Source organism: Eptesicus fuscus, chromosome 23 (assembly GCF_027574615.1).
Source record: "Eptesicus fuscus isolate TK198812 chromosome 23, DD_ASM_mEF_20220401, whole genome shotgun sequence".
NCBI lineage: Eukaryota > Metazoa > Chordata > Mammalia > Chiroptera > Vespertilionidae > Eptesicus > Eptesicus fuscus.
The window spans coordinates 17,225,735-17,240,000 of record NC_072495.1 but is presented as its reverse complement, the minus strand read 5'-3'; the positions used below and the strand labels follow the sequence as shown (position 1 = coordinate 17,240,000).

General features: G+C 37.8%; 1 protein-coding gene across 2 annotated transcripts in view; it reads left to right on the top strand.

The window, feature by feature from the left end:
• ARHGAP32 (Rho GTPase activating protein 32) overlaps positions 1-14,266 on the top strand; it is a 116,680-nt gene that overhangs the window by 25,147 nt on the left and 77,267 nt on the right. Inside the window, exons 3-5 of one of the 2 annotated variants that reach the window (XM_028146907.2) lie at positions 9,994-10,085; positions 10,623-10,664; positions 11,039-11,123. In XM_028146907.2, coding sequence (XP_028002708.2) covers positions 9,994-10,085; positions 10,623-10,664; positions 11,039-11,123 — 219 coding nt within the window. The remainder of the gene's footprint in view (positions 1-9,993; positions 10,086-10,622; positions 10,665-11,038; positions 11,124-14,266) is intronic. The other variant, XM_008142545.3, reaches the window with a different exon arrangement.

Genomic DNA, 14,266 nt, shown 5'->3' with positions numbered 1-14,266 from the left:
AACCGTGCCCTCCTTATCTTTCTTATGTTTCTTTAGTTTTCTCCACAGTGTTTGGAAATACTGAATATTTGTATGAAAATTGTCTTTCTTTCCCATGAGATTGTAAGCTCCTTGAGTACAGGGACTTTGTCACTTAGGTTTACCGCTTTGTCCCTCGTGCCTGGCATAGTCAATTCTCAGTAAATATTTTCTGAACGAATGAAACTGTCATTCTCTGGACAAAGTGAATCAGTTGTTTTTTTCCGTGACAACACCCTAATTTCCCTGCTTTTCTTTATTTCATTTGTTAATATGAATTTTCTTTTTTTTCTTTTGTTTTCTTCTCCCCTTCTTTTTTGTTTTTTATTTCTGTTTTAAATCAAAAGTTAGACCATTACATTTTTCTTAGGCTTTCCAAAAGTACCTCCCTTGTATTTGGACCATATCCCCCCCAACATTGCCTGCTTTCTTAAGTGGATTGATAGCATAGTCATTCTTCCTGAATAATCTTGAAGAGGTAATTTTGGAAGAGATGTGTCTTTTGTATATTGCTCTACTCTTTATGGTTCCTTTTACCCATCAGTTATAAAAACATTTGCCATTTGAATAAGAGGAAGAAAAAAAGTCTTTGCACATGCTCCTTCCATGAATTTCTTTAGCTCTTTATTACTGTGTGATATTTAACTATTCATTTTTGATTGATGGGTGAATTTTCTCATAATTCAGAGACACTGATGGTGTTTATCATTTCAGTTTTAAAAACAGAATGTTTTGTTTAGAGTTGCTTTGTGAACAATCACAAAAGCACCCATTGATTAATATGCAAAGCCCAGGTTTTGAGTTTCTGCCAGTATATTCAATGCTCTTCAGTAAACAACCCCAAGCCCACCCCCTTCCATGGTGCATTCGGTTCTGGCTGAAAATTGTGGGAATTCTCTGGCATGAATCAAGCAGTGTTAATTATGGAAGGTAATTAATGCACTCCTGGGAGTTCTGGGATTTATATTAGGGTGAATGTATGAACTCGTTCATTTTATAGGTTAAAAAGTGTTGGAAATGGGTAGTTTTATAAGGTTAAGCCTAAAATCTTTTGAACTGGTGAACTGGTCCTAAACTCAGTATTTATTTGTTAATTATTAAACTAAAAACTACATTACAAATATTATGCTCTTTAAGACTTCAAGTGATCTGGATGTTACTTTTACTGATAGAATTTGTTATATGACTTTTCAAAAAAAATGTTTAAGCTTGTAAAATATTGAAGGAGGAAGTACATAAAAACAGATGCAGTTAGAAGAATGGGGTGTCATGGGTAGTCTAGAATCTTGCCATTTCTTCCTTTAGTAGAATATTTCCAATTCACTGTCTCCATCATTTGTGGTTCCTGGTCCCCTTCCACCCTTCTATTCATACCCTGCCTCTTCCAGGAAGAATTCACATTTTATGTTTTTATAACACACGTTTAAACATTGTATGCACATTTTTGCTAGTAGATCTGGTGCACAAAATTCAAGTGTAGAAACAGACCATTTTCTAGCAGCACAGAAGAATAGCAGTACTTTACCTGAATAAAGTACCTACAAAGTCAATCATATTGTTTTTAGATTTTCCTAGGAATCTTTTCATAAAATGTCTGGTAAAAGTATATGCAATGTGGAACCCCATCTTTTCAGCAGAAAATATCTGCTGAATCAGTAGGATTATCTTTAATGATTGGGGCAGATAGGAGTGAATAGATAAATCTGCATTATAGAAAAGTAGAAACTTCAGAATGTTTTAGGATTTTGCTAACATGTCAGTGTGTTAATTGTTAAGTTGATTGCCTCGCTGTTGCCTAGAGAATTTGTATTATTATTCTGATGGCACTTGCTGATCATTTTTCTTAAATTATTTTAAACATTGCTCCTGAATAATTCTCCTCCCAGCTGTTGCATGCTCTTTCCAAGGAGATATTTTCTGGTAGAAGTGAACTTTAAAGGCAACTCCTTTGCTGCAAAAGTACTAGTTTTATAATCAGTTTCATAAATCTTTTTTTTTTTTTTTTGCTTTAGTATTCCCACCCTGTTGTTCCTCATCAAAATATAGAATTAAATAGGAATAACTATATAGTTTACTCCTGGGGCTCATTTGATAGCTACTTGTATGATTTGTGAATTTTCCACATACTTAAACCTGCCTGCCTCCTCTGAGTCCTATTTCTGTTATTTAGCACTTGCACATTGGGAGGTCTAGATAACATACTGGAGGAAATAAGTGAAGGAAATTGTTTTGTAATATGTTTTTAACATCAAGCGTATTTTGCTGTACAAAATTCTTTTGAAAATATTCACACATAACTCAGTTAATTGAATTTCTTTGTGATATTCCTTAAGGATCATTTTAGTGATAATGTAATATACTGTAGATTTAATAAATTTAGCTTGTCTGATGTATTGGGATGATGATTATTAAATTTTATCCCGTTGTCTCTTCTTTGTAAGAAAGGGAATAATACTTAGACTAATTAAAATTTTGTAAACTTTTCATTACAGAGATGGTTGCATTTATTTACTGTGATTAAACTGTGGTTGCATTTGGAAACTGGCAATCCTGTTTGCCTTTCTTGGCAGAATGAATTTTCCATTCAAATACTGCTTTTTCAGTTGACTGTATATATGTATGGGTACGTCCCATTATAAATGTGTTTTTATTCTTATTCTCCCCTAAATATGGATACCTAGTTTTGCCCATTAGAGTTATGTAGAAGATATAATCTCATTTATTTATGGCAGTTGGTTATGCATTTGCAAATGGTTGCTGTAAGGTAGGTAACATGCAGAGGTGGGAAAAGCTAGCCAGCCTGCTTTCTCTCTTTTTCTCTCTTCTCCTTTATGAACACAAAACATGCTTATATAGAAAAGGCAGAAAATTGAGAGAGAGAGAGAGAGAGAGAGAGAGAGAGAGAGAGAGAGAGAGAGAGAGACACTGTCAACTATAATCCCATTTTGCACAGTGGTGAGATTATTTTGGTATATTTCTTTCATGATTTCTTGCAATGCAGAGAGTTTTAAATTCAACATCATATAAACATGATTTTCTTCCATAAAATGTTCCAAATTGTTAGTTTCAAAGAATAATGCTTTGTTTATCTATCCCCCTTTCCCATCAGGCATGGAACTGTGATTTATAATTGTAAACCATATACAATTTTATCTCTCCTTCCTACTTAACATAAACATTCTACCTTATTATTAAGATGCTGCAGTTAAGAGAACCTTGAATGTTTCCCATTGTACATCATGGGAAGTGTCATAGGTGCAAGAATTGCTGATTCACTGGAAGGAAGAGATCTCTGGGAAAGACCAGCTGCTGGACATAGTGTAGGGACACCTGGAAGGGGGTTAAAACATTGCTGTGAAGGGGGAAGAGAATTCAGTTTCCCCTAGGAGAAAATAGGGAGGGCTTTGGGATTTGCAAAATGGGATATGGAACAGATTGTAGCATGCACATGGAAATACATGGTTGCAAGGGAGAAGGAGAGATGGCTGTGCACTGAGTCAGCTCTGTATTTTTCCCACCAGTTACCTACTCTACCTGCAGAGTTTGCACTTAATTCTAGGGCTTGCCTTCTCATGAGCAGCGTATTCCCGAGGGATGCTTCAGCAGAAGCCTTGGGAGACTAGGAAGTAGGCCCACCCAGATAATTTTCCTGCTTTAAGATCCACTGACCTGGAATTTTAATGATATCTGAGCCATCTCTTCCCAGCATTGCTCAGGTTAGTGTTTGAATAGCCAGGAAGTGACGTGGGAATCTTGGCAGGGATTCTCTATAGAATTCTTTAGAATTTTTCCTACCACAGTGTTATATAGTTTCTCTCTGGTATTTGTACTTCATGATATAGTTAACATATATGATACCATTAGTTGATGGAAATTACAAAAATTTTTAAACCATTAATACTGCATAAAACTTGCCTGGGCGAAATTTATGTATTCACTAGAGGCCCAGTGCACGAAATTTGTGCACTGGGGGTGGGGGGGTGTCCCTCAGCCTGGCCTGTGCCCTCTCACAGTCCAGGACTCTTGGGGGATGTCCACCTGTTGCACATCCCTCTTGCAGTCTGGGACCCCTCGCTCCTTACCTAAGCTGGCAGTCGAGAGGCTCCCGCCACTGCCGCTGTGCTCGCCAGCCATGAGCCCGGCTTCTGGCTGAGCGGTGCTCCCCCTGTGGGAGTGCACTGACCACCTGGGGGCAGCTCCTGCATTGAGCGTCTGCCCCCTGGTGGTCAGTGCACATCATAGAGACTGGTCGTTCTGGTTGTTCTGCTATAACAGTTGCTTAGGCTTTTATTATATAGATAATTGGTGCTAAATGAAAAACTCTTAATAAACAAAGTTAATGGCTACATAATACCCTATAATACAGGACATATTATTGATGTTTCGTAGATTAGTAGGACTTTGAGTTTGTTTTATATTTTTCATGTTGATGAATATCTTTATGATGAATTTTGCCTTGTCTTTTTACTATTATCTTATGGGGCAGTATCTAAAGAGTATGAAAGGATTTTGTTAATTCGTATTCTAGGCAGTAATGTTTCGTGTCTTTTGTGCCATATCTTTTCATTCAAATATTTTTAGTTTTTCATATTTTGATAGGAGTAAAACTATTTCCCACATACTATTTGGTTAATAACATGTTGCTTTCTTTACAGTTGGCTACTTGATCTGGTTGAGTTCCTGTCAAGCTCATTCTGTTTACAGCTGCAGCTGCAAAATACTGTGCTGCATCTTAACATTTAGCAACAAGAGCATTTAGTAGGAACTGCTCAGACCTCGAGACCCTGGTCCTCCCTAACAATTTGGGCTTTTTGTGTAGGTTACAATTTTCACCCAGAAATTTTTGTCTTTTCAATATGTTTATGATCCTATATAATAGAAGGGGAACATGCAAATAGACTGAATGGCAGAACAACCAGAATGCCTGTGGCCGCTTGCCCTGCCTGGCCCCACCCCCCAGCAGGCCCCCCACCCACCCACGATGGCCCCCATTGGGGCATGCCAGCTGGACCCCACCAGTGCATGAATTCGTGCACTGGGCCTCTAGTATATGTTATAAAGTCTTTGGTAAGTCCAACATTTGTTTCATCTCATATTTGGTATCTGTGTCTCTTTGGGGAATTGCTCATATTTTACAGATTTTTGGTGTATCAAGTAATATTTTATTGTGTCATGGATATTTTGAATATCATGTTGTGAGACTGTCTCCTTTTGAAATCCTCTGGAGAATGTTGACTTTTTTGGCTTACCAGGCATTAACCTGGTAGGGTTTAGGTTGAAGGTTCTATCTGGACTTGTTTAGCTGGTGGTTTTAGCATCAGTTCAGTTTCGATTTGGTACCCACTGTCTCCTCTCAAAGGATGCTTTTCCTGGTTTCTCTGGCTGGAAGGAAGGAGTTCTCCAGGAGTATTAGTCTCCGTACTGCACAGTTTTTCCTGACTGGGGCTGCCATCAGGCCTAAGCAGGGAGAGAAAAAAAATAACAAGGAGTATCCTTACAGTCTTTACACAACAAAGTCCCCTTTGATCATTTCTCTAGTTAGAAGAATGGGTTTTCACTCAGGGTCTTATGTGTCCATGGTCCAGCTGAAGCGTTGCTCCCCAGTCTGTCCTTGGAAGAGAAGAAAAAAGAAAAGGAAAAAAGAAAAAAAAAAGAAGGAAAGAAAGCTCTTACCTATTTGTTTCCATATTCAAGGGCCATATTCTAGTCAGAATGTTGTAATTCCTTAGAGTTTTATGGTCCTGCTTGTTACTTATATCATGATTCAGCTTTTCCTTAGGCAATTCCAAGAGGTGAAGGGCAGGGGGCCGGGGGGGAGGGTTTGAATCCAGGAAACACACTGTCCGCATATTATTAGTCATTCTTCAGGTCTTGACTTTGCATCCCAATCCACTTACTCTAATTAAATATTTAAGAATTCTCAAGTAGTTGCTTGTTTTTACTTTATTTCATTTTGTTTTCTGTAGAGTTTTTGTTATAAACAGTAGAAGAGACTAGAAGCCTCCCATTTTTTTTTTTTTGAAATAAATTTTGCTGGATATAGAACTCAATGTTGACAGTTGTTTTAAAAAGCAATGGAAAGAACTCATTCCACATGTTCTGCTCTTCTCATACGTAGTCCTGTGAGTGTAATGTGTGTATGTGTTTTCCCCCCCTTGGCTGCTATTGAGATTTTCTCTTTATCAGGGGTTTGGCTGAATATGGAGTTTACCTTATATAATTTGTTTCTTTTAAAGATCATAGCCTCTTATGTCTTTTCTGTGTGGTGGAACTTGAGTGCTTTAAACAGTTGGTTTGTACATTTATACAGCTTTCCTTAATCGTGTCCTCACTGGTGTTGAAAGTCTCTTGGGGGGTTTTGATGTCTGTGTTAACTTATAAAATAAGTTAGAAAACAGTCTTTTTAAAAATGTTCTTTGAAATACGATTCTTTCCTCACTCCTCATTGTTTTCCCAGTTATAACTATTTTAGACAAATGTAGAACCAGCTGAAGTTTCACAAAAATTCCTATTGACATTTTTTTTCTGTTAATTTTTAATACAAACACACACAGTCACATACTGTAGTAATACCTACATTTATTCATGTTTTTAATGTTAATAATTTTTTTCAAGCACAGCATTCCATTGCATAAACACTCTATAGTTTATTCAGCTATTCCCCTGTTTTTGTGTATTATTTGTGTTTTATAATGACCATTTTCTGGTGATTATAAGAAAGCTATGAACCTTTATGTACATGTTTATTTGTGTACATATGGAGTATTTTTTGGGTCTATATTTGGGAGTGTAGTTGTAGGATTATAGGTAGTAGATTCATGTTTAACATAATAGGAATTATCAAACAAATTTCCTAAGTGGTTATTACTATTTTACACTTTAATCAGCAATAAATGAGTTTTAGTGCTCTATTTTTTTTTTTTGCCAACTTTGGTATTTTAATTTTTTTAAAAAAAATTTAGCTCTTTGGAGAGTGTGTATTATCCCATTATGGTTTAATTTTGCATTTATTTGATGAGTAATGACATTGAGTATCTACAATTATTGACCATTTGACATCATCTTTTATGAAATACCTGTTTAGATTTTTTGGCATTTAAAAAATTGGGTTGTTAGTTTTTAATATATTATAAGGAGCTCTTTTTAAATGACTTGTTTTTAATCTTGATGTAATCAAATTTATTTTTTTCTATAAGTAATACGTTTTTATTTCCTGTTTAAGGCACTTTCACTTATGTTAAAGTTATTCGTCTGTATTTAATTTTAGCAGCATTATTAATCCTCACATTGAGTGGATTTTGTGAAGGTTCAAGGTTTATTCTTGTGTTGCATACTTTAGAAAATTTCACCAATATTATTTATTGACACAGTAGTATTCTTTTGAATTTCATTGTTACTTTTGTTCACAAGTCAAGTTTTGTTGTCTATAAGTGGGCTTTCTCTGGACTTTTTGTTATATTTATTTAATTTGTCCTTCCTTACTCCAGTCCAGTATCAACTGACTTAAATTACTATTGCTTTATAGTAAGTCTTTAAATCAGGAAGTGTACGGACTAGATCTTGCAGGTTATTAATTTTAATGGCAAGCTATTAAATCTTGATATTGATATGTCAGACAGATATGACTAGCTTTAACTTAAAAATGTTCTTTTCTCTGAAAAATCTAAAAATCAGAATCTAACAATAAGTATGTATGTATACACACACAATAATAAAGATGCCCACTAAAGGTGTGAAACTTTATTGAATCTTTTATCTATTTAATTAGAAAAAAAAGATGAAGTAGTCCTATTAGATGGCAATGCTAAAGATGGATAATATTCAGTGTTTGTGAGGTTGTGAGAGAATAGGCATCCATGTACGTGGTTGGTAGCATTGTAAATGGGATCAGTGTTTTCTGGAGGATTATTTAGCAGTGTGCATCAATATAGAGAGCCAGGACAGTGCAAAGCTAGGAAAATTCCTTGCAAGTGGAATGGGGAAACTGAGGCAGATAGCTGAATGAACTGGTCTGAGCACTTTAGAGCCAGATACGGAAAGTCACCAGGGCCGAAAGCCCTAGGTGTCGTTTATGCCCCCTGACCTTTCCTCCCTAGAGATAGCATCTAGGCCTCCATTCCAGCTCCAGGCCCAGAAAATCAGCAAACCAGGTGGGTGACGCCAGGACCAGCTGCAATGACTAAGGCGCTGACCAAGCAGTAGTGACCGTGACCTTGATAGGGTACCTGTGGAAAAGCCTCGGTTCTCTCCTGTTGCTGCTTCTGTCCTAAGCCCTTCCTTGTGTCACTGTCCCAGCTTTAATAAACTTACTCTCAAAATCACCTGGACTCGTGCTGTGAGGTCTTCCCTGTATGGAGCCAAGAACCCACACACGACAGGCCGCCCCCAAGGCAGACCTGCTTCAGGCCCGATCCCCAACTGGTCACAGCAGCAATAGTGTTCCCACATGTCCAGCTTGACTAAGTAAAGCTGCAGCTTTCACAGATGCAGCACAGTACTGCTAACTGTAGTCACATGGGTGTACGTTACTTCCCCATGACTTCCTTACTTTATAACTGGAAGTTTGTGCATTTTGACCCTGTTCACCCATTTTACTCACTCCCTACCCCCCTGCTCTGTCAACCATCCATCTCTTCTCTGTATTTATAAACTTTTGTTTTTGTGCCTATATTTTTAGATGCCACATATAAGTGATATCATATGGTGTTTGTCTTTCTATTTTTATTTATTGATTTTAAAGAGAGAGGAAGGGAAAGAGAGAAATATCAAGTTGTTCCACTTATTTTTGCATTCACTGGTTGATTCATATATATGTTTTAAAGACTTACTATAAAGCAATTTAAAGACTTACTATAAAGCAATATATATATATATATATATTTCATTGATTTTTTACAAAGAGGAAGGGAGAGGGATAGAGAGTTAGAAACATCGATGAGAGAGAAACATTTATCAGCTGCCTCCTGCACACCCGCTACTAGGGGAAGTACCCGCAACCTAGGACCCTTCAGTCCACAGGCCGGCGCTCTATCCACTGATCCAAACCGGTTAGGGCTCATTGGTTGATTCTTGTATGCATCCTGACTGGGGCTCAAACCTGTAACCTGGGAGTATTCGGATGATGCTCTAAGCAACTGAGCTACCCGGCCAGGGCTTGTCTGTCTTTCTTGATCTGATGTATTTTGCTTAGTGTAATGTCCTCAGGGTCCAACCATGTTGTCACAAATGGCAAGATTTCTTTTTTTATGGCTGAGTAGTATTCCATTGCATATATTTACCACATCTTTGTGAATCTCCTCTTAACTCAGTTTAACTGCTCACCCCATATTATTCTCCCCTGTTGCATCAGGTGGCATTGGCTAGAATAATTAAGGTTACAAATCATGGATAATATAGCATAAATAGGTGTGTTTTTTTTAATAGATTTTTAGATTTTCTATGTATTTTGTTCAGAGTGTGAAGAACCTTGCAGTTGAATGTGTCACTATAGTTAAAAAATCACCACATGAAAACTCAGATGAAGGAATAAATTTGGAAGAATTACATAAATCTCACTTTCAACTTCTGTTGTGAGAAATGCATGTTGTAATCCCCTAATTATGTTCCGATTACCATTTTACCTTTTATTAATCATTGTAACCAAGGTTACTGTATTCCACCAACTCCCTGGGGGAGGTTTAAGTGTGTGTGAGACACATAATAGCTGATTTTGAAATTTGAGTATAAGAGCATGAAAATTCTTAACAGAACATTTTTTTCTCATACAATAAGGGTAAATATTTAAATTAGGTGAATATTTTTTCCTTATTCTTAATAATTAAAACTCAGTAAATTATAATTTTAAGAAGAGATTATTAAATCAATATGTATTGCTCTTGGTACAGAGTCAGTAGAACCATTAAAATGAACTATACTCTGCTTTTTAAAACATACTCAAGGCGTAGTCATAAATCTTTTTTCTTTATTATTTTTAAGGCAAGAGGAGCAGATGTGCCTGAGATTCCGGGAGACCTTAGCCTTAAGACATGTGGCAGTACAGCTAGTATGAAGGTTAAACATGTGAAAAAGTAAGTATAACTTTACCGCAGATTTGAAATGAATGCCTATAAATGGAAATGAGTTCTTTACTTTAGTTCTGTTAAAACCTTTATTTAGATTTCTTACTAAGTAAGCTGTTACTGTCCATACATTGAACTATACTGTTAAGCCTTAAATTGTGAAACAGCAGTTAGTGGGCTAGGTTTGAAGACTAGCTCTGGTCTAAAAATACACTTTAATTTTGTTCTTGCAACTTTATGTCATTGTCTATTAGACTGCATGTGTTCAACAGGAAAAAGCCAAGTATGTCCTTTAGCAGGTGTTCTCACCCATTTAGAAAAGTCGAGTTTGTTGTTTGAGTTATGAGAATTGCTGTATCTCAGCTTTGCCTTCACAAGGGTAGGGAATGGGTGCCAGTAGTTGGCTCTCAAGTGAAATATACCTTTAGGTATCTGTTTCAGTTTGAAGCAGAAAAACCACCCTGTCAGCTGGTAGAGGGTTAGATAGCTGTGTTTTCATTGCGAGTATAGAAAAGACAAGGATAAAAATGTTCGTTCTGCATCCAGACCCACCAATCCAGGACTGATGGGCTGCGACAACATGCACAGGTAACGCCTGGCTGTGTGTTCTGTGGTGGGAATGCTGCTTCTGGCTGGAAGCTGGCTCATCTCACTTTCCATAACATTCACCGACAGCATAGTTTTCCTGTGGGCATTGACTTGGGACACGATGAGGAGAGGAGAGTGATGCTTGTTAATTTTTGTTGTAGTTTTTTTGACCCGTGCACTCCATGTAACCTCCCTTCGATTCAGTGTATTTCTGAAAGGGTGTGTGTGTGGGTATATGTGTGCTCATGCGCATGTGCTTATTAAATAGTTTGCTTGCATGAGCTCCTAAGACCATTTTATTTTCTCCTGAGGCGTAGCGATTTCTTCACTGTTTCGGTGCCTTGCCTCTGACTGATTTATTTCATGGACTCCAGGTTGCCCTTCACCAAAGGCCACTTTCCGAAGATGGCTGAATGCGCCCATTTCCACTACGAGAACGTTGAGTTTGGCAGCATACAGGTATGTTTGAAGTGGTTCCTACATACTGAGTTAAGTGCGTTCTTCACGACTCTTTTTTCAGGAATAAACCAGGCACATTAACATACACTGTGCTAGTATAATATATGTTATACTAACATATTCGTGTCAGGTATACAAACATAGTGATTAGACATTTATGTAACTTACAAGTGATCACCTCAATAAGTCTAGTACCCATCTGACACCATACATAGTTATTACAGTATTATGCTATTGTGTGTGTTTTCTAAAATACAAATAAGTGGCTCTTTTTTTATATCTTCACAGGAGGATAATTTTTCCATTTATTTTTAGAGAGAGTGGGAGGGAAGGGAAAGGAAGGAAAGAAGAAAGAGAGAGAGAGGGAGAGAGAAGGAGAGAGAGGGAGAGAGAGAGAGAGAGAGAGAGAGAGAGAGAGAGAGAGAGAGAGAGAGAGGCACATCGATTGGTTGCCTCCCACACTTGTTCCAACTGGGGTTGAGGATTGAACCTGCAACCCAGGCATGTGCCTTAACTGGGAATCGAGCCCACGACCTGGAGTTGCATGGGATGATGCTCCAGCCAACTGAGCCACACTGGCCAGGGCTATGCTATTGTTTTTTAATAAGTGCATTTAAGTTTGGAAAATTTCCCCCTGAATAGTACATTGAACAAACTCTATAGGTTTTGATATATAGCATTGTATTATGTTTTGTTTAGAGAAATTGAAACCTCAGAGGAGGAAAAAAAGATAATTTCTAGAAAGGACTTCTTGTTTTAAATAAAACCATATAGTTTTAGATTTTGTAAATTTATTATCTTTATTGCACTTCTCTCTGTTGTATCATCTTCCATTGTTCAAAAACTAAGATTTATTCAAATTTCAGAAAACATTTTTCAGTGAGAAGGGAAATATCTCTTGTAACATGCAAATATCAGTGATCAGTTCCTTCTGTTTTACCCATTTGAGGACTCGCTCTCTTCCTGCTGTGGCTGGTGTGGTGCCGCCATCTAGTGTGGAGGACACTAAAACAATTGTGTGGTTTGCATTTCCTATTATTTGCTCATCTGAAGCTGAAATTAATGTTTCTTTTTGTCTGATTTCATATAAAGCAGTGGTCGGCAAACTCATTAGTCAACAGAGCCAAATATCAACAGTACAACGATTGAAATTTCTTTTGAGAGCCAAGTTTTTTAAACTTAAACTTCTTCTAACGCCACTTCTTCAAACTAGACTCGCCCAGGCCGTGGTATTTTGTGGAAGAGCCACACTCAAGGGGCCAAAGAGCCGCTTGTGGCTCGCGAGCCGCAGTTTGCCGACCACTGATATAAAGCATTAAGGTAAATTAACCTGAATCCAAGAGATCAGGTCTTACCAGAAATAAGGCATAGGAAACGTATGAATTTAATACCTATTTCTTGAGCCTTCGCTGCTAAAGTTACTGTGCAAGAGCCTGGGAAATGCTGCTGTTGCTTTCTGTGATCAGGCACACTCTTGCCTTGATCCTGAGAAATGTGGAAAGAGGTTGTAATGTTCGACCCGAGTGTGAAAATGTTGAGGAAAAATAATATGAAACACAAATCCTGACTTTTCATTTTAGATGAAGTTATCAGGATTATGATAATCAAATACAAACCTGTATTTATTGAATGTTTTCTGTGAGCCAGATTTAGACGAAGTACTATTTGTATATTGTCCGATTGAGTCTTCATACCAGTTTCAGATGAGGAAATCGAGGTAGGAAGAGTTTAAGAACTTACCTAAGATCACAGCTGGGAAGTGGAGGGGGTCTGTGTGTGAATCGCAGCCAGGAGCCATCTGCGTGTTATTGTGTAGTGCTTGGAAAGAGAGAACTGGGAGAGGGAGAGAGAGTTAGAAACATCGATGAGAGAGAAACATCAATCAGCTGCCTCCTGCACACCCCCTACTGGGGATGTGCCCGCAACCAAGGTACATGCCCCTGACCGGAATCGAACCTGGGACCCTTGAGTCCGAAGGCCGACGCTCTATCCACTGAGCCAAACCAGTTAGGCAAAACTGCTGGTTTTAACAGGAAGGAATAAGCCACCGTTTGAAAATGTCTTACATAGTTAATATTGCTAAAGGTGAAAGAGTATGATGCACAATAGTGCAATGTAACCTGTGTGATCTTAAAATAAATTTCTTAACTTCTCTGGTCCATTAAAGTTTATTAGAAAAGTGAATCAGCAATAAGTTTGGGTCCATGTCTGTGAGACTTTCAGTCATTAATAAAAATGACTTAAGCCAATGAAATGGTTCTTTCTTTCATCCCGTTAATGCTACTCTCAGTTTCAAGAGTAACTTGTAGATATTTCCAGCTTTAAAAAAAAATCTTATATAGAAGTACATATGTGTAAAAGCATTTGAAACAAAAGCTGTGGTAATTTTACTATTCTCACCCCTACCAAAAAGTTAAGTTTTCCTCAAACCCAAAACAAATAAAAACTTAAGCTCCCCCCCCTTTTTTTTTCACATTCTGTAGTAATAATACTGGCTCTCATGCCAGGAAATCATTGTCATTTAAGGGGAGGATTTGCAATGAAAAAGTTCATGTGGTGACTTAATTGTGGCTGCTGTCATCACATGTCTCATTTGATATTATCCTGCCCAAGAATTAGGTGTGTAACAGTTGGTTGAACAATGAGAAAATACATCAGAAATCGGAGTCACATTACCCATGTAATGGACTTCCAAGAACTTGACTGAATATGCTCATAAGGAAGTATTATTGAGTCTGAAACTGTCAAGGGCTGACGTGTTACTCTACTTATAAGCTAACAAGTCACCTTGCCACAGTTATAGATACACATGCCCACACTCTAACAAAAACATCAGTCTCTAGATCAGAGATCAGACCTTTTATTTATAGAGTACCTTGTGTTGGTTCTCCACGGGGGCTGCACTGAGAACCAGGTTTACCACAAGAGACAAACTCTGAAATTAGGTTAAGCCTGGAGCTTATAGGATAGCTGGCACTTTGTCCATTTGCCCCTCTGGGTGTGGAGAGAGAGACTATTGATCTGGAATGTAAACAGATCCTCTGGGGAGCAGGGGTGGGTGGTGGTGGGGAGGAACGCTCTCTGCTTCATTAACACCCTGGGATGTAAGCACAGGGCTCTGGGAGAGAGGAAAACTCTTCTCT